Source organism: Dermochelys coriacea, chromosome 4 (assembly GCF_009764565.3).
Source record: "Dermochelys coriacea isolate rDerCor1 chromosome 4, rDerCor1.pri.v4, whole genome shotgun sequence".
In the NCBI taxonomy this organism is placed as follows: domain Eukaryota; kingdom Metazoa; phylum Chordata; order Testudines; family Dermochelyidae; genus Dermochelys; species Dermochelys coriacea.
Genome location: NC_050071.1, coordinates 10226010 through 10251533, shown reverse-complemented (window position 1 = coordinate 10251533; position 25524 = coordinate 10226010). Strand labels below are relative to the sequence as shown.

General features: G+C 43.2%; 1 protein-coding gene across 3 annotated transcripts in view; it reads left to right on the top strand.

Moving 5' to 3' along the window:
• GSR (glutathione-disulfide reductase) overlaps positions 1–25524 on the top strand; it is a 47669-nt gene that overhangs the window by 7140 nt on the left and 15005 nt on the right. For all 3 annotated transcript variants that reach the window (XM_038400709.2, XM_038400708.2, XM_043514005.1), the window contains exons 2-11: positions 1142–1168; positions 2524–2612; positions 3163–3232; positions 6949–7096; positions 10506–10560; positions 12090–12189; positions 17253–17339; positions 20626–20787; positions 21472–21583; positions 23570–23701. In XM_038400709.2, coding sequence (XP_038256637.1) covers positions 1142–1168; positions 2524–2612; positions 3163–3232; positions 6949–7096; positions 10506–10560; positions 12090–12189; positions 17253–17339; positions 20626–20787; positions 21472–21583; positions 23570–23701 — 982 coding nt within the window. The remainder of the gene's footprint in view (positions 1–1141; positions 1169–2523; positions 2613–3162; positions 3233–6948; positions 7097–10505; positions 10561–12089; positions 12190–17252; positions 17340–20625; positions 20788–21471; positions 21584–23569; positions 23702–25524) is intronic.

Below are 25524 nucleotides of genomic sequence, written 5' to 3'. Positions count from 1 at the left end.
TGGATGTGTGCAATGTAGGTGTACTAGCTTGTCTATTGACAGAAAAAAGGCTGCAAAGTTTTGATGAAGCTCTTTAGGAAGAAAATTTTTAATGAAAAGTATGAATAAATTTGTATAATAGAGCCACTAACTAGAAGGAAAAATCCTCATTTAATCTCCTATGAGCTCCTAGTATTTCCTATACCTCTGCCACTCCTAAAATAAGCTCAGGGTGAATTTTATGTCACTTGCCAGCTAGTTAAAACAGGAAATACTACTACTTTGAGGAGTGAACAAATTAGTATTGCATAAATCTGAAAGTAAGAGAAGGGAGTGGCTTCACGGTGATTGGTTTAAACAGGTCTGTTTGATAAGTATCTTGGTTTGAAGAAAAGGAGGACTTGTGGCACCTTAGAGACTAACAGATTTATTTGAGCATAAGCTTTCGCGAGCTACAGCTTACTTCATCGGATGCATTCAGTGGAAAATACCCGATGAAGTGAGCTGTAGCTCACAAAAGCTTTTGCTCAAATAAATTTGTTAGTCTCTAAGGTGCCACAAGTACTCTTTTTTTTTTTCTTTTTGTGAATACAGACTAACATGGCTGCTACTCTGAAATCTGTCATGAGGCACAAAAGGGGTTCATTGAAAAAGCTAATGATAGCTGAGATTAGAACTCAAAGCTGGCTTCCAGTTGTGTGTTCTGATCACATTGCCACTCCCTCAAAAGTTAAACAGTAGTGGGGAGGGGAGGAATTAGCTGAGGACACTGAGCTATGTTTGTATTCCTTTTTTAAAAGTGCTATGCAATCTTTACTATCCATGCTGAGCACACAGGAAATCCTGTTACAAATCCGTTGAAAGGCAACAGCTTTAAAATGGGCATGGTACATGTTTTTAAGCCACCTTAGAAGGGTGAAGGGCTGAGTTAGCCTTGTGGAATTGGAACCTCTGAATTTGGTTATAGGAACTAAAGTGTCAAACATGAATGTCTCTTTGCCCAACTCAAAATGACTTTGATATTTCTGCATTGTAGGGGGTGGGAGAAAGGTGCAGCATTGGCATCAATTTTGGGAAGCTTTAGTTAGTGGACTTACCATTTTCTAAGTATTGCTTTTATGATCATAATGTCACATGTAGATTTAATATTCTTCTCTCTTAGGTGAATGTTGGATGTGTACCAAAAAAGGTAGATTTTTTTTTTCTTCTTTCATATTGTCTTTGTGTTGAAATGAATGTGTCTGCATCCGATTCTTCACAACACGGATGTTGCTGGGAGAGTAGATAAACTTAATAGGGTGCAGCTACAGTTAGGGGCCCTTGCAAAAATACTCCACTCTACAATCCTTACTTTGCTTTTTTGCCTAAGGCTGAGTAGACTGGTTAGACTGTTTCAAGGTAAAATGAATATCAAAAGGACAAATTGTGCTCTTGGGCCCATGGATGCAGATTACACCAGGGTATCTATGAGCAAAATTTGTTGTTTTAGTATTTTCTTTAGTCTCACAAAAGCATTTTGTGAATAATTAATTCAAAACAGGCCATCATGAGCAGTGCTTCAAAAAAGCATATGAACAGATTGTTCTGGACTTCAAAAACACATGCACTGCTTTTAGTTAAGTTTGCACCCTTTGGGTTGAATTGATCATGCAAGTGCAAGATAGAGCACCTACTATTTTCCTATGGTACTATTTCAAGTCCGATGAGAAATGAAGAGATACACATCAAAAAAGGCCACTTTTCCATACTCTACTATGTATATAAACTTAGTGCTATGATATGAGTAAGGCTCTTCTTGAATCACGAGATGATTGTCAAAAAATTGTAGCTGAGTTGCAGACAATCCATGGGAAATTGTGGAAAAGTAATGACATTACTTGCGGTAATTTGGCAAAGGGTTGTCAGTGGGGGCTCCTGCTGTCGGCCGCCCAGGACTGAGAGGGGGGGCTCCCACCGCCAAATTGCAGTGGAAGACTAATATTGCAGGATCCACAATATCACAGATTAAGTAGGGCCTTAGATATGAGATTTCTTCTCCCCAATCCCCTCCAAATCTTTGTGGATTAGATTGTGTAGCTCTATGATCATACAAAGGGTGGAATATAGTGCCAGGAGCCTCCTTCCCCCATGCCCCTGCACAGGGGCCAGACACAGTTGACTCCTTGCAGTCAAGGTGAACACAAGGCTGTTCAAACAGTAGTGCAAGTCTCCCCAAAGAGAAGGATTAGGCCTAGGAACTCTCCCACCTCTGTACCAGCAAGCAGAGGTAGGCCTAAACAGGGCAAGTGCATGTGCAGTGGTGGCCCTGCTCCTGCAGAGCAGACTGTGCCAGCCTCAAACACAAAGCCTCCAGGAGCTTCCTGTTGCATGGCTTTGGGGTCTTTAAAGCCTAACGTTGCCCTTATTTATAAAACAATGCCTATTTAAAATAGTAATGTATGGAACTGAGTTGTTTCACCTAATCCATCTTGAATTACTAGACACAATTGATGCTTTTTTCATTCATGCTGTGCTGAATTACTGTTCTCTTTACCTCTGTGACAGGTGATGTGGAACACAGCTGTCCACTTTGAATTCATCCATGATCATGCTGATTATGGCTTTGAAACCCCTGATGTGAAGTTTAATTGGCGGTAAGTCTAAGATTCAGTTTTCCAGGTGGCAAAATCTTGTTTACATGTATCCTTTTAAAACACAATACGTTTTATGTAAATATTGTATTTTCTTTATGTATAAGCAGTTCTCTTGCTGCGACCATGTCCACTTAATGCCCTAGGTGCACTGTGGGAGGAACAAGGCTTACTCAGTTGCTTGCAGTTTGGTTCCATGTCCCTCATAGCCAGTGTGGAATGCCTGGGCCCATGAGCCAGCATTGCCAGTGCCATACAGGATGGGAAGTCTGCTGCCAGCAAGCTCTGGGCCTTGCTCAAGAAAATCTCTTGTCATTAAAGACATAACCAGCTATGTAGTGGTTTGTTTCATGTGCTTCATGCCCCTGAAACCCCCTTCCCTGTCACCTTCCACATCCCTGCAGCGTTTTCATTGACTCTATCTGATGACCTTTATGTGTTTGCATATCTAATGAGGTTGGATTTTAAAGCTAGCCCCCATTGTTTTGCTGTGTATTCTTATTAGCGGTGAGAAAAAAGTTTATATAGTGACAGTGACTACATTTTATTGCAGAGTGATTAAAGAAAAGCGTGATGCTTATGTGGGTCGCCTAAATGAGATCTATCAAAATAACTTAAACAAGGTTTGTAAATTTTGTACGAGTAACAAATCTTAAAATTACAGAGCCTCTTCTATGCCCCTGTAAACTGTCATGTTTTCCCAGAACCTATAGAAGGCTTTTCAAGAGAGTTTGGCTTGTTTTTTTCATCTTTGGTCAGTGCAGGTTCCGTTCCCAAAAGTTATAAAAACCCTTCTCCTGTGTCAAAGCACATTTCTGTGGTTTTAAGAATGATTCCCACTTTATTAAATAGTGAGAGCCATTTTTTCCTCCTATTCTCTCAGTCAGGATAAGGTGATGGTGCACCCTACTGCGAGTAGATGCGGCCATGTATTCTACTTAGGTGTTTGTGCATGCCAAGTTCACTGAACCCAGAGAATTTTGCCTAGCAGTATCTGTAGAGGGGTGTGCTCATGCCTTGTGGCCATAGCCCCTTCCCTGGTTATATGAGGCGGTGCTGCACTGCCCCAAGCCACAGAAGACTTCTCTGGTTTGTCATGGATAACCATCATTTTCAGTACATGTCCCTTCCTTTTGGTCTGTCTTCCATTCCCCGGTTCTTTACCAAATGTGCGGTTGTGGTTATGGCGTACCCCCCGGATGACTGGCTACTAAGGGGCAGGTCCAGAGAAGAAGTCCTTTCTCATGTATGCACCACACTGCACTTACTCAACTGTCTGGATCTCATACTAAACACCAGAAAGTCAACATTGGTCTCTACTTGGACAATTGAATTCATTGAGATCTTAATAGAGTCTGAGTTCAAGAGTAGTTTTGTAGACTGACTTTTTCCAGACACTTTATCACCTTTGTCTCAGGCTGCAGTCTCAACCTTCCATGACAATTCTCGTGTCTGAGGCATTTGGGCCACATGTCCACATGCACACAGGTGGTTCAATGTACAAATTGCCCTCTTCAATGCCTGCGCCCTCTTCAAATGTGGCCCAGAACAGTTTAACATCTGGCCCTTCATCCCTTAGACAGGTTGGTCTGCCTCCCTCCATTGACCCTGGGCTTCTTGCACTGGTGGATGGATCAGGGGAATGTATGTCAGGGCATTCCCTTTGCCCGGCCCTTACCAATCAGGACTGTTGTCACCAATGCCTCCCTGGTAGGTTGGGGAGAGTGTCTGGGGTTGCTGAAGGTTCAGGGTCTGTGGTCAGTTGGAGCAGGAAGCTTCGCTGCATAACAATGTCCTGGAGCTTTGGGCCATCTACATGGATGGTCATGTCTTCATAGACTGCATCAAAGGTTCAGTGGTTCACATACTTACTGACAATAGCATTGTGATGTATTATGTGAACAGAGAAGGGTGAGTACACTCCAGGGTGCTTTGCCAAGAGGTGATCGGACTGTGGCAATTCTGCATTGAAGAGAGTATCACTCTGATAGCCAATCAGTTGCCTGGGGTCTAGAATCATCTCATGAACCATCTTGGGAGGAATTTTTCCCTGAGTCATAAGTGGTCGGTGAAGTCCATGTTCTGCAAGTCATCGTGCTGCTTGGGTCATGCCGATGATCAACCTGTTCGCTACAAGGGACAACAGGAAATGCAGTCTATTCTGCGCTCGAGGGGGCCTCAGTCCAGGTTCCCTGACTGATGCCTTCCACATCAGCTAGCAGTCAACTCTCCTATATGCTTTTTCTCTGAGGCTGATCATTCCCCAGGTCATCCTCAAGCTGAAAGCAGATCAGGCCAACGTCATCCTCATTGCATTGTCAAGTCCAAAGCAGTGTTGGTTTTCTGACCTTCTTGCACTGTTGATTTGGCTTCCCATATGCTTTCCTCTCCAGTATGACCTATTCTCACAGAATCACATTTGCATTCTGCACTCAGCGCCATACATCTCATTGCTTGGCTGCTTTGTCGTTGAATGAAGAGGAAGAGCGATGTTTGTTGGCCGTACTACAGGTCCTACTCAGTATAGAAAACCATCTACCAAGATGGCCCGTTTGACAAAGTGGAAAGGTTTTTCTATGTGGTCATTGACCTGTGGAGTTCAGCAAATCCTGGCTAGTATCCAAGCCATCTTGGAGTGTTTGCTGCATCTTCAGCTGTTGGGCCTTCCAGTTAGCTTATTGAGGGAGTATCTAGTGGTGACCTCAGCCTTTCATCCTCCCATTCGTGGAAGATTGGTGTTTTCCAGTGCTTGGTGTCTAGATTCTTAAAAGGAATCCTTTGTCTCCATCTGCCAGTGTAGGATCTGGTTCCCTTATAGGACCTTAGCGGCTCTGATGGGACCTTCATTCAATCCTCTGGCATCCTGCCTCTTTCCTCTCTATGACAAAGACTTGCATTTTTCATGGCAATGACATCTGCAAGGGGAGTGTGTGAGCTGCAGTCTTTGATGGCAGAGCCTCCTGATGTGCAGTTCTCCAAAGAAAAAGTGACATTGCCACCACACCCAACATTTGCGTCTAAAGTGGCGTCTCGGTTTTGTTTAAATAGATGGTATGTTTGCCTGTGTTTTTGTTCCTAAGCCACATTCATCTCCACAGGGGCAGCATCTTCACATGTTAGACATCAGATGATGTCTAGTCTTTTATCTAAACCTTTTTGTGCTTTGCCGCATCTGTTTGTGTTGTATGCAGACTGAAGAGACAGGCAGTCTCCTCACAGATGGTCTCTTAAGTGGATGACTTTCTGCATCAAGATTGCATACGAAACAGTTTTGGGTAGGCCCCCTCTGTGTGTGCGAGCTCATTCTACGAGAGTGAGAGCTACATCAATAGCGTTCTTAAGTGACCTCTCAATATGGATATTTGCAGAGCTGCCAGAGAGTCATCGATATATACATGTATGAACCATTATGCCATTACTGCAGCATCCAGACAAGATGCAAGCTTTGGGAAGACGATCCTGCAGTCCTTGTTTAAATAGACTCCAAGTCCCATCTCCTGTGAGTGCTGCTTGTGAGTCACCTAAGTAGAATACAGGGCTGCATCTACTTGAAGAAGAAACGGTTATTTACTGTAACTGATTATTTATTTTTTAGATGTGATGCAGACCTGTGTTCCACAACCCACCCTCTGTCCCTTTGCATCAGAGTCTAGCCTCTGGGAGTTGGTGCAAAGGAACTCTGGGGAGGGGGTGTGAGAAGGGGGGTTGGTGTGGCACTGCCTCATCTAGCCAGGGGAGGGGTTTTGGCCGCAAGGCATGAGCACTGTCCCTCTACTAGTACTGCTAGGCAAAATTCTCCAGCTACGGTGCACTTGATGATGTGCACGCATACCTGACGTGGAATACCTGTCTGGATCACGTCTCAAAGAACCAGTTACAGTAAGTAACCGTTTCTTACCAGCTTAGTCATGTTTTAGTTGGCTGGAGTTTAATCTTCATTAGCTCTCCAGAACATACAGTGGCTTCTGATGCAGATTGAAGGCTTCCATTATATTTACAAACATTTCAGATTACTAGAGGAGCATAGGCCTACGTTTTTCAAACTGACTCATGATTTTAGGTGCCCATGTGAGATATTGTAAAGGGGCCTGGTTTTTAGAGGGTGGTTTCTGAGCATTTTCTGGAGTGGGCATCCAAAATCGCTAATCATTTTTGAAAATGTGGGCCATTGGTAGCACTTTTCAGAAGCTGAAATGCTGAACCAGAGAGTTGTCCTACTACTTTTCTGCCCTAATAATTTTGTCTTCTGCTTTGATAATTAGGAAAGGTTCATTCTTTCTCTAGCATCTGGTTTTGTGATTTATAGAATAACAGTACAATCTAAAATTTGTTTTTGTAGGCTCACATAGAAACCATTCATGGCCATGCAGCTTTTACATCTGATCCTGAGCCTACGGTAGAAGTCAGTGGTAAAAAATACACTGCTCCCCACATCTTGATAGCTACAGGTGGGCGACCATCAGTGCCCCATGACAGTGAAATCCCTGGTAAGTCTTTGAGTAACATGATCAACATCATGGCATGTAAGTACTCATGTGGGAGGAGATTTCATTTGAGTTACAACAGGACTTCCTATTTTTCCAGTACACTCTAGTCTCTCTGGCTCTCAGTGGTCTATATAGATTGTAACCTTAGAAAGTACATTTATTCTCAGCTTTCTACTGTTCCCTGCCTCTTCTGAATGGAATTCTGGCCTACATAGAAAGAGATCTGATCCAAAGCCTTCTGGAGTCAGTGGAAAGATTCCCACTGACTTCAGTGAGCTTTGGATGAGGTTCCAGGTCAGGATGCCTAGTGCATCAGTTAAGGTTTGTAAGGCATGCTTGCAGCTCCTCCACAGGCAACTTGGACAGATGCCATGTTTGCCAATTTTCCCTTAAGCCAACTTGTATCTGCCTGTTCAAAACTGCTAATATGTTTATTATGAGGCCAATATGCATGTCACTGAATGTCAGACACTAAATGTAGGGTCTTGTGCAGCTTATTCTCCTTTAAACACTTCTGCTTTTACTGAAAATACCTTTCCACAAAATAGGAAGCAACATTGTAGGTCAGCACAGAAGTCACATTCGGTTCAGCATGGATGTTGAACTTTGCTACTGAGACTTTTATCACTTTGCATTTTTTATGGAAAGCATTCTGGTTTATTATGACTGTGGAAATAAGAGAGACTGTTCCAGACTTAGCAGGCTGAAGGTGGACATACCTGCAAAGGGTGCTCAGAGTGACAGGGAGCGCTTGTGCCTGTTTATAATATAGAAAGGTCTGAAAGCTAAAGGGTTTTTTGTCCTGCTTGTTAGAAAAATTGGATCCTGAGTAGGCTGGAAGGCTCTGTGACAGGGGTGTCCCATCCATTTGGTGGAGAGTTCCAAATTACATTTTGAATTATGGGCCATGGACTGGGTCTGAATTTATAACCACATACTCCTTTTAATCCACAATGGATCTCCCACTGAGGTCAATGAGAGAGTTGCACAAAGATCATAGGTAGAGTGTGCCCTTTATGTAGTGATTAAACTCTTAGTTATTATTTACGGTCACATTCAGTATCACTACGTGGAGAATCTGCTCCCTTTTGAGAGGACTCCTGATGTTTCTGCCCTTTATTTTCTCCCTTCCCCAGCCTCCTGTCTGTTTTCTTTTCTTTGAGGGTGTCTCCTCTGTTCCTCCCTTGGTATTTCCTTCCTGGCAGCAGCTCCTAATTCACACCATTTTGAGAGTTTCTTTCCCAATCTATTTCCCATTTCAGCTGTTAGAATGACCCTCAACAGAATAGTTACCTTTGTCTGTGAAGTGCATCTCTGGGCTTTAACGTTTATGTTCAAATGAGATTGATGGCAGGAGAGTTCACAGCTCTCAGCCCTTGTTTCAGGCTCCCTGTAGTCTCAGGCAGAGCTTACTGCATTTGCTCACATTTTAAACATATTTTTTGCCCCCATGAAGACTAAAAATGTACTACTTAATAATGAAAGCTGAGATTCTGCACAATCTGTGTGTCAGTAAGGGGACTACATAAACCAAGCAGGCTTCACTCTTGACATAGTTCTATTGTAACTGAAGAGCTAGTATCAAGAGTCCAGAGGTAGAAAGCTGAGCAAAGGGATTTCTAGTCTCTGCTTGAAACTTTTTTTTTATTAACACTTATTTAACTTCATTGACTAACAACTGAGAGGGGGAAGTCTTTGTTAAAAACTCAAGGCCCTTCCCACTTCACTGAAGGTGTGAGTGGTCTCTTTATACTCCCCTGAGAATTCTAAGAAGCTCCAGCAGAATGAAATCAGTCTTGACATTTTTGATGATTTTTAAGGTTTAAAAAATAAATAAATAAATTAAATAAATCCTTCTTTACATATTTTAAAGACGCAAAACTGGTATTGATCTTAGTAGATCAAACCTGTTACATACCTTCTGAATGTCCTCAACAAAAATATTTGGAAACCCTTTCATTATAATCTTAATGTGTTATTTTGGTTTAGTTTTTTTAAGGGGGGAAAGAAATTGGAGGTCATTAGTCAGGTTTTGGTACCTGCTCTACGTTTTCCTGTTTTGTTAATTAAAACCACAGCCTGAAAATCAAATTCTACCACTTGCCTGAAGCTAGTAGAGATTTTTTCATGAGTGAATGGAGCTGGAGAATTACTGGCTCCCTCTGTGGAAAGGAGGGGAACTGAAGATAGTGGAACAGCTTTTTGCACTGCTCTTTCTTTAACCCAAGGAGGAGGAGAGATAGGGAGCAGATCAGCTCTGGCAACTCTTAAGAGTATGTCTACACTTTGAGCTAGATGTGTAAATTCCAGCTTGAAAAAACATACCTGCACTAGCCTCTGGTTGAGCTAGTTTGCTAAAAGTAGAGTGTAGCCACGGTAGCATCAGTAGTGGGAGGAGCTAGCTACCCCAAATATGTGCTTAGCATCTTAGACTGGTCCGTACTTGGGGTGATTAGCCCTTCCTGACACTTAACTGCTGCAGCTACACTCTATTTTTAGTGTATGAGTTTGATCAAAGCTTGCGCTTGTATGTCGGCTCACGCTGGGAATTACATCCCCAGCTCAGAGTGTAGACATACCCTTGGTTATTTTGGCAAGGAATAGAGCAGCCTCTTAGGCCCTACCTGCACTAGGAAAAAGGTGCGTTTAGGTAACCCATTACAATCTTAGTGTTCACCTCCACCGGCTAGCACAGAATGAGTGTTAGTGTTAAGCTACAAGTTGCCTTGTTAAAACTACAGCTACGCTAGGACTGTCACATGTGTGAGCTAACGTGTTAAAATACACTTTCTTTACTATGAAGACAAGACTGTACTGACTGACTCTTTTATAGGGACGAGGGAGCACTCTTTTATAGGGACGAGGGAGCAGAGTTAATTACTCCTTGAGGGACAGCATTGATTGGGGTTAACAGAATTGGGATTTTTGAGGGGGTAGAGAGAGCAGAATTGATTGGATTTGAGGAGGAATGAGTGGAGTTCAGCTGATTTTTGTGGGGTGATCAAACTGACTAACTGAGGAGAATGAAAATGTATCAATGCAAATGAAATTTTAATAGCTTTAGGGACATGACTCTTGTGGTGGGTTTAGGCATATAGTCTCTTTGGGCAAGCAGGTGTTTGGGAAGTTTTTCAAACTCTGCTTAATACTTTCTTTCAATCCTACGCTCAGTTTTGCAAAGTAAAGAGTGCCCTTTCTTTTCCACTGTTGATGGGAAATGAGCTTTAAAAACAAGTCAAATGTTTGTATGCTTGGGATTAATTTGTATATAAAGCTGATAACTGCTAACAGCAAGAAATGTAAATCTAAACTGAACATCATTATGTTGAAATGCACAAATGCTAAGAAAAAGCAGCATTTTGTTATTGGGAGAGAGCATATCATGGTTTGTGTGAAATTTGCTTTGCAGGTGCCAGCTTGGGAATCACCAGTGATGGGTTTTTTGAACTTGAAGAATTGCCCAGGTAAGCAAACCAAAAAATAGACTCTCAGTAGCAAAATCAACTATCTTAGGCTGCTCTCAGCATGCTGCTCAAAGCAAAACACATGGGACTCAATTTGTTGTATCTGCCCCTTGTGCAGTAACTTATTCCTGTGCAAAATGGGTATAAAACACTGCCTGATCAGAAAGGGCCAGGGCTCTGACCCCTGGCTTTGTGTTTATTAAAACACTAGATTTTTTTTTTTAAATAACTGCATTAGGGCAGCACAAGACTCTTTGAATCTTTGCTTCTTGTCTTTCATGTGCTGTGGGGAGGCATTGCAACTCATTGTCACACTTACTCCCCAGCGCAGTGAGTGGCAGAAGCAGGGCACGCAGCCACTGCTGCGCCGACCCCATGGGCAGGAGATTTTCAGACCCAAACCTGTCACTTGTAGTCAGGTCATAATGGGTTGCAAGGCTTTAGTCGTCAGTGATGGTAGTTCACTCTGGTCTAAACCCTTGGAGAAGCAGGAGTAACTTATTTGGCACTGTTTTGTCACATTCTCTCCAGCTACTGCTAAAGCCATATTGGAGTCCCATGCAACCTTCACACCCAGAAGGATAGTCCCCATGACTAAAATACTGGCTAGTGAGTACATGTACCACTACCCCCTAGTGTGTGTTGTGACAACAGAACCCACCTGCTGACAATCTGCCTTCAGGAAGGAGGTTGCAATGATTTAAGGCCTATGGACAGTGCCCTTGGGATTATGGGAAGACTGAGATACTGGTTCATTCCCATGAACGAGGGAAAGATATGAAACTGTAGAGACTCCATCCAGGGCGCGGCATCCTGTTCTGTGTGTTGGTGTCTGTGCCTTTCCTTTAGCTTTTCTTAGATTCTCCATTTGGAGCAGAAAATAATGGATGGCAGGCCAACTGAGCCTCAGCCACTGGATTGGCCTTGTGCTCAGTCATCTTGTACAGGGTCCCTGGTAGCTTGTCTGAGGATGCCTCGACTGATCCTGCTATTTTGCCTGTTTCACTGACCCTGTCTCCAACTCCCTGGTCCAATGTCAATGGACAAGAGTGTCCCTGCCTGCCCAAGAGAGGATGCCAGCCTTTGCTTGGCATAACCACTTTGCAGCCCCACACCTGTGCCTGACCCTTTTCAATCTTCCTTTATATGGTTGGGGGAAAATTGACTTAACAAAATCATAGCTTTGTAAGTGAGCCAAAAACAATTGTCATGGTAACCATATCAATACCCCATCAAAACAGAAGTGTAAGATGGCTCATTTTGTGAGTTGGCTTTTGTGTAGCATGTAGTTAATAAAGTAGGTTTACAACATATGTGGCCATTGAGTTAAAGCCTGAGATCATGGGAAAGAACATACAATGTAGAACTAGCCGTGGGGTGCAAAGTCACATGTGAAATAGTCCCAGAACCAAGACATGTCTGGATTTCAGGAGACACCTTGTCCTTTCGTTCAAGCAGTAAGAACCTGTGCCAAAGGTCTGTTCTGTTATCTCTGATGCTGCATGTGTGATCTTGCTGCTTTTCCTCAGGCGCAGTGTTGTTGTTGGTGCTGGATACATTGCTGTGGAGATGGCCGGAATCCTTTCCACACTGGGATCAAAGACATCCTTACTGATACGTCATGACAAGGTACAAGAGATCATAATATCCAATGTTACTTACTTCTCCAGTGATCTCAGGACCAATTAAAAATAGTATAGATGCTTTCTGTGCCCTAACTGGATGAAAGCATTTTGGGCAGCTGAGGCAAATGAAATTGCTGGGCAGAATAACCTTGAAGTTTGTTGGGACTGATCACATTAATTTAGAGAAGTTGATTTGACTTAGTAATATAAATAACGTACAAAAAATTGTAATGCAACATTCAAGTTGCAGAGTTAAAATCTCAATATCAAGAGATACAAAAAATAAATTTCTAGTAATAACTGGGCCATGTAGCATGTTTTGTATTTTATATTCTAAAACATTATACTGAGCTAGACAGAAAAGAATAGAAAATACTAGAAAAGGTGTCTGAAATGTGAGTTACTTATTACTGCTGTAGAAACCTTAAAGGTCACTGTTAAAGGATTTCTAAACATTGTACTTGAGCCATATAAGTAAAAAATGTCTAGGTTTTTGTCAATGTTTTTTTCTTATTTTCTTCAGAAATGACATGTCTGCTCCTCCCTGTTTTTTGCTGTCGGACTTCTTGAGGTTGTCAGGAGGTGTGCATTGTCAGCTTTCTAACCACAACACAAGAGGTGTTGAATCTATCCACAAACTTCCTCCCAAATTTTCATTAGATGCGTTAAATAGGTGTAAACAAAAACAGAACTCTAAACAGTCTGTCAGTTACTCAGCATTCATTCCTCTCACTTTTGTGATGTTGTTTTACTGGGGCCATGTCTGTACACATTTTACACCAACTTAATTAAATGGGTTTGAAGTTACTGTAGTTAGATCAGAGCCACCTCCTTGTGTGGACGCTCTTCAGTCAGTTTAAGGGTGCCTTGTATTTCTTTAGCTCAACTTAAGCTAAAGTAAGTGCCTACACAAGAGCTCTGTGACAGTCTGGGGGTTGTCTGTTGGATTAGGAATTCCATTTTTGTTTTGTGAATGCTATGTATGATTATAGTCTTTGTGGATTAGTGCATAGGTTTTGTAGCAAGAGTTATGTCTGGGAAGCTGTGACAGAGCATCCAAGGGACATCAACATTGTTCCTGTATGGGAGAGTTGTTCAATAGGGGTTCTACCAACAGGGCCACTGACCTTGAAAGGACTTTCTACCCAGAAGCTGTGTGCACATGTGTGTATGTTTTGGAGCCTTGAAGTTTCCTGACAGAAGCTCATTAGTAAGAGAGGGAACAGATGGTTTTACAAGGAAGCTGCCTCTGTGAAGGGGTCCACTCCACTGTCAGAAGCAGGAACGCCAGCGGGATGGTGAGCCCTAAGGACTCAGACCAATCCCAGGACTCTTGGGAATGGTGAGGTCAGATGAGGGATTGAATTCAGGAGTTTTTCCATAAATCTGAAACAAGCACAAAAGAGTTAGTGTAAGAAACTCCTTTGCAATGCTTGAGTTACTTGCTTTACTGCCATATTGTCCCTGAAGATTGTAAGTATGAAATCAGAGCTCACATAGCCAAATTGGAGTCTGGGGGGAGTTTGTCTAAGCAACGGGGGGCTTAGGTGGGCTGTTGCTCTGATTCCAAGGTCTCACTGCCCAAGAAGGCTGTCAGAGTCTGCATTTCAGAGGGAGCATGAGAAATCTAGCTAGGAACAGTGATCAGTCACTATCCATACCCGCAAGCTTAGAGGTACATGGGATTCAGTGGTTGAATCCAGTCACAGCAGCTGTGTCCAACAAGAGAGCAGGGACCAGCCCATATAGGTAGCCATGGCATCGATGGTCCCCTTTCACAGAGCAGTCTCCTTTTGAAACATTATTTGAACTCTCTTGCCCATTCACTTCCACTGGGGAATTTCCTGGCTCCAATCCGCTCCTCTCCACAGGCTTTTAGGCAGAGTCCATTCGAAGTCGGTGTCCCTGTCAGCAGAACCCCTATTCTTTCTGTAGTAGAGAGCCGTTCAGTGTATGTCCCTTGAAGACTGTCAGTTTTCCAGACCCAGGTTCTGCTACAAAATGTCTGCTCTAATCCACAAGAACTGTTACAATCTCATTCACAAAACAAAAATGAAATTCCTAATCTGATACACACATCTCCCAACTATCATAAGGTTGATAAACTGATTTGTGTTTAGATCAGGTCTGGGCCTCCAGTCAACAGTATCTTTTGGTGTACACAGCACTTGAATTTCTAATGTCAGAATTAAGCAGAGAAAATTCTTGATATTTTTTTTCCTTTTACAGCTTGCCTTTATCCTCTGCGTTTCATGACTCTGATTTTGATTGTGCAACTTCTTTAATAATGGTTAATTCACCATTATCTTTTGTATTTAATGTCCTAGTTTAAGAGGAGGAGGAGGAGGAAATTATAAGGATACAGGACAAAAGTATTTGCTGTTGCCCAAGTGCCTTAGACATCCTTGTCCCAGTCTCTTTAACTGTCAGAGGCCCAGACAGAGTAAAACCAGTGGTGTTCTGCTGCCTTGGGTGGGGCAACAGGGCAGTGACATGCACAGAGGTCAGCCTGCTGGGGGCACTTTCTTTGCTAGCCCAGTTGAAACTTTAGGAGACAAGCCAATCGTGGACATATCCATAATGATCAAAGCACACTCCTGCACAGACACCCATATGCAGTGGATCTCACTAGAAGTGCATGTGTTTGGGCTGACACCTACTTTGCCTTATCTCAGTTCAGGACTTTTTAAAAAAGTTTGAGCAAAATCAGTTCTTCGAGTGATTGCATGTGTGAATTCCACTCTTGGTGTGTGCACACCCCATGCCCAGTTGCCAGAAATTTTTTCCTTGGTGGGACCCATGGGGGTGGCTCAAGTGCCCTGTGCTGCCACATGCTTCTGGCACCAGCATTAAGGTTATTAGTGTTTAGTTAGTTTGGTTTTTACCCCATCTGAGGGTTTTGGTTGATTCCCAGTGAAAAGGGGTTGTTTGGTCACCGGGCTTCAAGCCCTGAAGTTCCTGCAATAAGGCTATGCCCATGAGTGACCTGCATTCAAATTGTTTGAAGTGCCCTAGGGAAGCTCATATTGGGGAGCATCGCCAAATTTGCGGAGACTTTAAGGTTCACGTGAAGAATGATTGAGAAGCCATGCTAAAGTTTCTGCTCATGGAACCTGCCTTGAGACCTCCATCTGAGCCAGGTCAGTGAGACTCGGCACTGAATGCCTCGGTGTTGGTAATGAGTGCACCTCCTACCATGCCTGAGTCCCAATAGCGTTCGCTATCTCCAGTGCCTAAGAAGAAACATAAGAAGCAGATTGCCAAGAGAGGAAGGTCCTTGGCCCCAAAGTCTGCTAAGCATGGGGGGAAAGAGTAGAATGCTGTCTAAGTCTAGGCATTCCTCTGCTTGGGTACTGCAGAAGATGGCACCATTGACTCTGGTGCTGAAGCAGGTTCCGTCGAGTCCAGAACCAGAAGGAACTCCCTCCACATCTGTGGCACCACACTGTACCAACACTGTCTCAGTACTGACCACACCAGAGGCATTTGCAGCTGCCAGGGTCCTCCTGACCATGTCAGGGCCAGTATTGCCAACAGTACAAGAGTCTATCCTATCAGTGCCAGCAGACACAGGAGAACCAGCAGGATTGTTACAATGCTCAGTATCATGCCAGCTTCATGTACCACTGACAGCTTGCCCTTTGGTACGGTCAAAGGGAAAACTTGCAATGTTTGCTTTTCTGTGTGCCTCTGCACCTTGGCATCAATCACCAGGTCTGTCTATAACTGTGTGTCCACGGTCAGTGGAAGGAGAGTTGTCTTGTGAATCAAGAGTTGGGTCCTATATTTCCCATCCTTTGAGCCACATCTGCTATCCCTCCTCCATATGTTTCTACCCTTCCATAGAGCCGGTCACAGGAGTACCATCAAGTGGTTGACCAGGAGGTCACTGGGGGCCTATGCCTGTCAAGTGGCATCTTTGGAATCCGGGGGGCTTTCCCTGGTTTCCATGGCATCGGAAAGGCATGTGGCTCCTACCCACTAGACAGCACCCATTCCTGACTCTGGTACCATGCCCAATACAGGACATCAAGTGCCAGCTCAACAAAACCCTAGAGATCAAGAAATGGAAGAAGAGCATCTGCAGCTAGTTCTGGCGTCCTCTTCTTCCTCCCCTGATGATGATGCAGTCTCAGGAGTGGGCAGGTTGCCTGCACTAGATGACTATAAGGCACACCAAAAATTGGTGTAGGGTGGCCTTAAGTCTGGGCATACAGGTGGAGGAAGTTAAAGAATCCTCTCGCCATCTGGTCAATATTTTAGCACTGCAGGTCTTCCAGAGTGGCCCTGCCTCTCAGTGAGGGCATTGTGGATCCAGTTAATGGGCTTTGGGAGACCCCTGCATCCTTTCCCCCAACTTCAAAAAGGGCTCTATTCTGGGATGTTTGTAAAGCAGCTACCTGGTCATTGGTGTGCACTTTCTCCTCCCACTACCCCATCAGCCAATACTGAAGAGATGATGCCAAATTTTCTCAAGCTGTACTACATTCTGTGTGTGCATGGACTCTGATCCCTGTGTATGTTTAACTATTTGGGAGTCACCAAGAGTGGCATGCACATGTGCTATCACTCAAAGAAGAGAAACCGCTACTAACCTTTTGTAATTGTTCTTCGAGATCCATTGCACATGTCCGTTCCACGACCCCCCTCCAACCCTTCTTCATCAGCGTTTCCAGAAAAAAGAAACTGAAGGGGCTCACTGTAGGCTGGCCCTTCATACTAGCACCAGCAAAGTGTGCTTGAGCCACCCTAACAGGTACCACTGAGGGGAAAATTTCTGGCAACTGCGCATCCACACACACACCAAGGGTGGAATGGACATGTGCAACACCTCTCAAAGAGTAGTAGTTATATAAGGTTAACCATTTTTTTTGCTAAAGTAGTTTGCCCTTATTACCATGTGGTTACAGAACCATGGACATGCTCACAAAATTCATAACTTTCGTTTGATTGCAACAGGACAAGAAAAGAATAGGTACAAATTAGAGGTGTATGTGAAAGTAGCATTTAGATAGGAATATAGTAAATTGCATGTAATCTTGATGGATTGTATGGATTTCCATGTAGGTGTTAAGGACTTTTGATTCAATGATCAGCGCAAACTGCACTCAGGAACTGGAGAATGCTGGCATAGATATCTGGAAGCATTCACTGGTACAGTATTACCCACACACTTCATTATTTAGGTCTGAGTCTCTCCTATGGACCCATAACTTGATTCTTTTTTATTTAATTTTTGCTTAAAATGTCCTAATTTTCCTCAGCACTATTACAGCATCTGATCATGGCCATAGTGAGATATTCATATCTGATTACTATATTACTAGTTTATCACTCCTATATCAATGCTTTGTAAATGCCCTGTGTGGAGCTATTTCATTTTCTGATATGTAATTCCACAGTAAGTCTTGTCTCTGGAACATTGTTAAGAAGTAGATGGGGGAAGGGGAACACGCAATAAAAAGACAGTTCTTTGACTATCATCTATGTGAACCTTATGCATGGTGCACATGTGCCTCGTGCCTGCAGGTCTGAAACCAACCAGTGGAGCCATGTCTGTGCCCTACATGCCCTCTTGTCTTTACACCCAAGGGCATATAGGGCAGTGTGGCCCCTGTCCTTCTCAGTTCCCTCCTACCATTTAATGTCAGTGAGTGGGAACTTAGCAGAGTCCATCTGCCCCTATAGTGGGTCGTTCTGAGGGAAAAGTCCTGCTCTTTCGCTTTCGTTGTTCTTACCTATTAGCGGTTTATCACACTGCAACGCTATTTCGTGTTTCTGCCCCGTTGGCCATGTGCTGTTCCAAGGGATCACTTTCCTGCCTCAGGCTCAAACATTAGAGCTTCTCTACTCCTTGAGTTGTCTTGGAGCCAAATCTATCCCCAGCACTCCAAGACACCAGAGACCGACTTTGGGGTCCTCACTTCCTCCAGTGGTGTGGGCAAGAGCCACCCTGGAGTCTCCCAATGCAATAAGCACTCACCGACTGCAGATACCAGGTGGCTCCCTGGGCCTCTATGGAATTGCCCCCTCTTGGGCAGTGTGGGTTCCCAATCTCAGCATGACAAACCAGACCAGGCTTTAGGTTGTCTTGGAGAAGAACCAGGTTGTGAGTTGGAGAGGAAGGTCTAAATAAGCCACCATATGATGATCCTTCTGGCCCTCTCATATGTCATCGTCCTCCTGCTCCCTGTCACCAGACCAAATGGTGACTCAAAGCACCCCTGTGCTCTGTTGACTTTCAAGGATCTCCTGTGCAGGGTAAGAGACCCTCTGCCATGCTGGCAGCAGTGCGGAAGAAGTTCCATATTCTCTCAAACCCCCGCAACTGGGGAGATTGCCCACAGCAGCCAATGAGGGTTCCCTGGAACCAGTTGTGGACCAGTATGTAGGAGGACAGGTGGATGCTTCTGAGCCCCTCTGAAGGGGATTGACTGTGTCTTTACTTCAGCTCTCCCCCACCCCTGCTTACCTTGTTCCAGAAGTCAGTGAGAAATTGGAACATCTAGGTGCACCATAATTAAGGCTAAGATTTTGTCATGGATATTTTTAGTAAAAGTCACAGGTCACGGGCAATAAAGAAGAATTCACAGAAGCCTGTGACCTGTCCCTGAGTTTTATAAAAATATTGCTGACAAAATGGGGAGCCCAGCTGCAGGGTCCACACACCGCCTGCAGAGGTTGGGCAGCTGCAGGGGCAGCTCCCACTGCCTGTGGGGGCTCGGAGCTCTGGGGTACTCCTGCCACTCGCGGGAGCCGAGAGCTTTGAAGGACCTCGATGCCCGCAGTGGCTCAGAACTCTGGGGACCTACTGCACATGGTGGCTCAGACCTCCCGGGCCCCCACTGCCCATGGTGGCCAGGAGCTGTGGCCCCACCACCCATGGTGGCTGGGAACTCTGGGGGGCCCCCAACCTCAGGAACCTGCAACTCCTGGCCAACAGGGCTGGATTCACGGAGGTCGCTGGAAGTCACAGAACTGTGACTTCCGTGACCTCGGTGAAAAAATTGTAGCCTTAACCATGATCTGTGCCCCACGAGGGAGATGTGTAGGAATTGGACTGCTTGGCAGGGAGCCTACTTCTCTGCAACCTCACAGGTGAGGGTTGCAGGCTACCTGGTCTTACTTACCAGGCAGGCATAACTCTCCCTTGGCACAGGCTATCAGCTCCTTGACAAATTCCTGAATGACTGTAAAACAGAGTGGACACATCTAATATGACTGTCTGCTCAGCGGCCGCAGACGTAGCTACGCAGAGATCATCTTGGCTCTGGTCCCCTGGCCCATCGAAGGAAAGCCATGCCACCATAGGCTTGCCATTCCATGGTCCTGATCTCCTTCGATTGTAAATTGCCTGGGGCGGGGATTGTCTTTTTGTTCTGTTCATACAGTGCCTACCAAAGTGGGGTTCTAGTTCAAGACTGGGGCTCCTATGCACTGTGGTAAACCATAGATTCCAAGGCCAGAAGGGACCATTGTGATCATCTAGTCGGACCTCTTGTATATCACAGGTCATAGAGCTTCCCCAAAACTCCTAGAGCAGATCTTTTGAAAAAAAAACATCCAATCTTGATTTTAAAAATTGCCACTGATGGAGAATCTGCCACAACCCTTGTTAAATTGTTCCAGTGACTAAATACTCTCTGTTAAAAATTTATGCTGTATTTCCAGTCTGATTTTGTCTAGCTTCAACTTCAAGCCATTGGATTGTGTTTATACTTTTCTCTTCTAGACTGAAGAACTAAATATTAAATATTAAATATTTGTTCCCCATGTAGGTATTTACAGACTGTAACCAAGTCATCCCTAACCTTCTCTTTGTTAACTAAATAGACTGAGCTCCTGGAGCTCAATCACTAAAAGGCATGTTTTCTAATCTTCTAATCATTCTTGTGACTCTTCTCTGACCCCTCTCCAATTTAACATCCTTCTTGAATTATGGACACCAGAACTGGACATAGTATGCCAGCAGCAGTTGCATCAATGCCAAATAGAGGTAAAATAACCTCTCTTCTGTTACTTGAGATTCTCCAATTTATGCATCCAAGGATCACATTAGCTCTCTTGGCCACAGTGTCATACTGGCAGCTCATGTTCAACTGATTATCCATGGCAATCCCCAAATCTTTTTCCGAGTCACTGATTCTGAGGATAGAGTCCCCCATCTTGTAAGCATGGCCTACAAACACATCATACTCAGCTCAAAGTCTGTTACCATGTGCGATTTGGCACATTAACTACAAGTCTCTCTTTACATTTTGTTGCAAAAACACAAACAAATTTTGTAATTATTGGCATGGCATTTGGTGTGTGCTCCAGTTATAAACATCTGGGTTTGATCTTTCATGTTCACTTTAAGCTGGTTTTGGTGACAGTGACTCACCCCAAAAGTTCCACTTTTAATCTTTTAATCTTAATCTGTATTTGTGGTTACCAATAGGTCAAATCGATTACAAAATCTCCTCTTGGATTGTTGGAGGTTACAGTGATATCCTCTGCGCCTGGTCACAAACCCACTGTTAGCACAATCCCGGATGTTGACTGTCTGCTGTGGGCCATTGGACGAGATCCAAACACTGAGGGGCTTAATCTAGACAAACTGGTGAGACAGATTTTATATCCTAGTAATTATGAAAATGCAAATTGTATTAACTCCTTGCTTATGTGGCCCCAGTTCTTCCATGACCTACCTTTGCAGGAACAGACCCCTGTATCTACATGGAGTTTAGGGGAGGACCATGGCCAAGGTTATAATATAATCCCATATAATACTGTACACTTGAAAAGCCCTAGGCTAAAGAGGGTAGTATGAAAACAAACCCACAAATATTTAAGTATGAGGAAGTTTTTAATTGCATCTTCCAGCACTGCCTGGAGACCTGATAGATGAATTGGGGCAGGGGTAACTCAGTGACTTTGATAGCCAAATCATCTATGAATGATGACACTGCATTATAAAATAACTCTTGTCCTTGAATCATTGTTCTCCTGGGCTGGAGTTGAAAATGATGCAACTGCTGCAGAGGGTAGGAGACCAAACTATTGTTAGCACCGCTGTTACACTGGTTGGGCCTTTGAAACTGTGCAATAAATTAAGGTAAATAAGTGAAATTTTTCCTGTGTTTATTTTTAAACTTCATATTGCACAGGTAGGCTTCATATCTTGTAGGAATGTAAATGTCACTTTGAATAGGGTATGATACTATGAAATGTTCCTTGAGTCTGTTATTTTTCCGCCCATAATGCCTAGTGTGTATATTAACATGGTTGCTGTTTCCAATATTAGGGTCTTAAATTAGATGCTAAAGGTCACATTGTAGTCGATGAGTTCCAGAACACCAGCAGGAAAGGGATCTACGCTGTCGGGGATGTATGTGGAAAAGCACTCCTGACCCCAGGTAATAGGCCTTTGTTGCATTGCACTGTACTGCCGCCTAGGCTAGGGGATCCCATACCTGTGATGATATACTCACTTACCTACATTTAGCCACTAGGGGCAACATTTTCAAAAATAGAAGCCAAAAGTTAGTGAGATTTTCAAAACTGCCTACGTGACTTAGGAGCACAAGTCCCCAGAGAGCCCAATGGTGCCGAAGAGAAACACACAAATTAATTTCAGTGACACTTCCAAGCCCATTTAAAAACAATTGAAACTCCTCTCCTTCCCCCTGCTTAAAGTGTGGGGGCGGGTGAGGAAGAATCCATTCTTCTTGCCCCTGCTGCTCAACTCCTTCCAACATTTTCAGAGGCTGGTGCTATAATTCTTCTACACTGTGTGTGTGTGATTTTTGGCAACCCACCTGACATGCCAGCTGGCAGAGGTGGTCAAGGTGCATGTCAGCTCATGCATGCAGCACGCTGACAGTTTTAGGACCAGATAAGACATCAAAGGCCCTTGTCCTGTATCATCTGTGTAAGATATTTTGGCTGTGTGTGTGTGTTCTGTGGCCTTGTTTTGAATGTGGCATTGTTCAACAGGCTGCCCACTCCATCTGGTGTCCTTATTATCCAACCTTCACACTCATTAATGTTGTGTTGAATTTAATGTTTGTGCATTAACATAGCGGCTTAACTCGCAAATATACACCATATTTTTTTTTTTGGCTGACTGATCCTCCCTTTGCTCCTACACAAGTTATTTCTGCACAGTCCCTCATGCTGCCTCTCTCTACTCAAGGCCATGGTGGTGCAGGGTTTGCGTCTCCTCTCCATTCTGCCCCTCCAGCTGTCAGTGGAGGAAGCTGATACTTCCTCTCCCAGGAGCTATCACTTGCCCAGAGCTAGCTGAAGGTGTGTGCAAAGTGGTAAGGATGTGTGTGCACAGAGTTGGTGTAAGATGACCTGTGGTCACTACAAAATGGAGTGGGATATGGGGAAGAGGAGTGCAGCATGTATGGAGGGGAAAAAAAAAAAACAGGTCAGAACCCATATAGAATAGGGACCACTCAAATACAGTTTCCCATGATTCAGGGTGGTGTCCTTATTTGGGTGCTGATAGTATCTGAGTGCTGGGAAAACTCAATTTGTTGTCAAGCATAAAAACCAAAAGATGTAGGTGCTGGATATAGAAATTTGCGGAGCAATTGGGAAAGGAATTATTTTCTTGTTGAAAGTAGTGATGAAGCCGCACCCTGTCCTTGCTTATTCACAGTTTTATTTGTGCCAAGTGGGTATAATACTAGCTGTTGCACCACACATCACAAAGAGGAACATGATCCATATACTGATGACTCCCACAATGACTTCCTATGGCAAAGTTCCAAAGCAGAAAAACAACTCTTTTCACAGAGGTACACTGGTTCAAACATTGAGCCTCTCAGCCATGGATGAGATTAATCCTGAATTTGCAGAGTTTAAGGGGGAAATTTTCAAAAGCACCTGTGGTCTTGTCTACACTAGGAGGGTTTTCCTTGTATAGCTATATTGGCAAAATCCTCCATGTGTGGGCTTGGTTATTTCCGGATAGTTGCTGTGTCCCCAAACCAATATAAACTATATTGCCATAAATAATTATGCTAGTGTAACTTCGTCTACACTAGGGCTTATAGCAGCACACCAGTGTAGCTCTGCAGGTATAACTTAGGAGTAGGCCAGGCATTTTCAAAAGTAAATTAGCTGCTTAGCAGCCAAAATCTCACTAAAAGTCATGACAAGTCATTAAATGGCTTTCAGTGAAGCTTAGGCCCCTAAGTGATGAATGATTTTGAAAATGTTACCCATCAGTTGCAACCTTCTGGTGTTTTTGTCCTCTACAGTCCATAAATATAAGGTTGGATCCTGCTCTGAAGCATCCAGTACAGGCTACTAATTAGATACAGGATACCTGACTAGTGTTAGCCTGTGTTAGATGGTGTAAGCACAAATTCCTATTTCCATACTTACAGTTGCAATAGCAGCTGGAAGGAAACTGGCACACAGACTGTTTGAAGGCAAGCAGGATTCCAAACTCGACTACAGCAACATTCCTACCGTGGTCTTCAGCCACCCCCCAATCGGAACGGTGGGACTCACTGAAGGTAGGGTCCAAGTGAAAACACTGCTTTGGTGTTTCCTTATTAATGTTCTGTGTTTCAGGAATGATAGCCATGACAAATGACTGAATCGTGTTGTCTTAAAATTCAGTTTGGGGGGGAGGACAGTAACAGGATATGGTGCCTTTCACCTGTAAGTACCATGTTCATATTGAGGCTAGGTGTGTAGTGAACAGAAGTCACTTCCTCTTTGAAAGGCTGTGTGGCCCCTCTGGAACAAGTACTGGGGCCTCAACTCAGCTAGTGGACATGTGCATCACTTAATCCCCTATTGCAGTCTGGCACTGACACTTAAAGCAGTTTCAGCAAAGAGGCCAAGACCAGAATGGATGTGAGACTATATTCAGCCCTGCAGGTAGGTCCTGAAAGTCCGGGATGGAGGCATGTGGTGATGCAGGAGTTTTAGTCTGGATTTATGTCTAACTATGGGCCTAACCCAACTCCCATTGAATCCTCCCATTTCCTTCACTGGACCAATTTGGTGCTGCTTTTTGCTAACCAGGACAGTATGCTAGATCTATACATATTTAATTAAACAATATAGCTTAATTTTTTACTTGTAATTTGTGTCAAAACTGAATGTGTGGAAATTCAGTTAAAATGTACAAAAACAATATTTTAATTTTATTATACAAAACTACCTTAAATGTGCTGGATACATAAGAGGGGGAAAAAAGTTTATTCAAACATATTTTGCATTTAAAACTTTTAACCGATTTATTAAACAAAAAGTATTGTCTGTAGTTGATTGATTGAACTGATTGATCACCATGTCTCATCATTTTTGAACTAATAGATCTCATCCCCTCACACTTAATTTATATTCATAGATTGGAAGGGGGAAAAAAGCTTTCCTTCTTTTCTACTTTCAGTTGGTTTCGTAACTTTGGCTGAACTAGTCATCAACTGAACTAGTTGAGTAAACTGAAAGAAGAAAATATTCTCTGTGAACCTGCAGAAGGAGTTACTGCTATCAAAAGATGGTTTAGCACTTCAACAAACTTTGGTTCCATGTGCTTAGCTAGTGATTTCCATCAGTACAGTGGCTTGACTTTCTTTAAAACATGGCGCAGCAAACATGTACTGCTTAATATTATAATCTATGAAAATAATTTAAAATAAGTATAAAATAAGTAGTTTAGGCCTTAATACATGGTTATAATTTCAAATTTAATTTTCAGTAGGTTTATTTTTAAAAAAAAAGCCTGTATTCAATTTTTTAAAAATCTGATTTAAATCCAACTTTTTTTGATTTTTTTAATAATTTAAATCTTCGATTTTTATCCACCCTGTTGATCAGTTAATGTTTGTAAAGTGCTTTGAACATGCTAAGCCCAATGTAAGAGATGCATATTTATTATTACTTCCCTCGGGAAGGAATTGTTATTGAATAGTTGGGGTTCATTTGTCCTTACCTAATATCTTTCAGGCTGACTTATAACTTATATTTCCAAACAAAAAACACATTGAGAGTGCCTGTCAGTAATGTAAGATAAACTACAGTGTACCTATCCCCAAACTAGGAAATTAATTGATAAGCCTGTTTTAATTTCTTTTTAAGTTTAACCTTAGGTATTAAAATATAGTTAGGGCACCCAAACAACCTTAAGTCTGCCCGGTAATAACACCATCGGGGTGTGGTGGGGAAATTATAAATCTAATATTATTTCAAAATCAGTTTAATTTCATCTAGGTCCACAAACACTAAAGTGCCTTAATCATAGCTGAATGGCTTTTGCATGATGTCACTACAGGGCACAGTTAAGGTTTCTGCTGAAAGGAAAAACTTCTAAGGTATGGGGGACGTT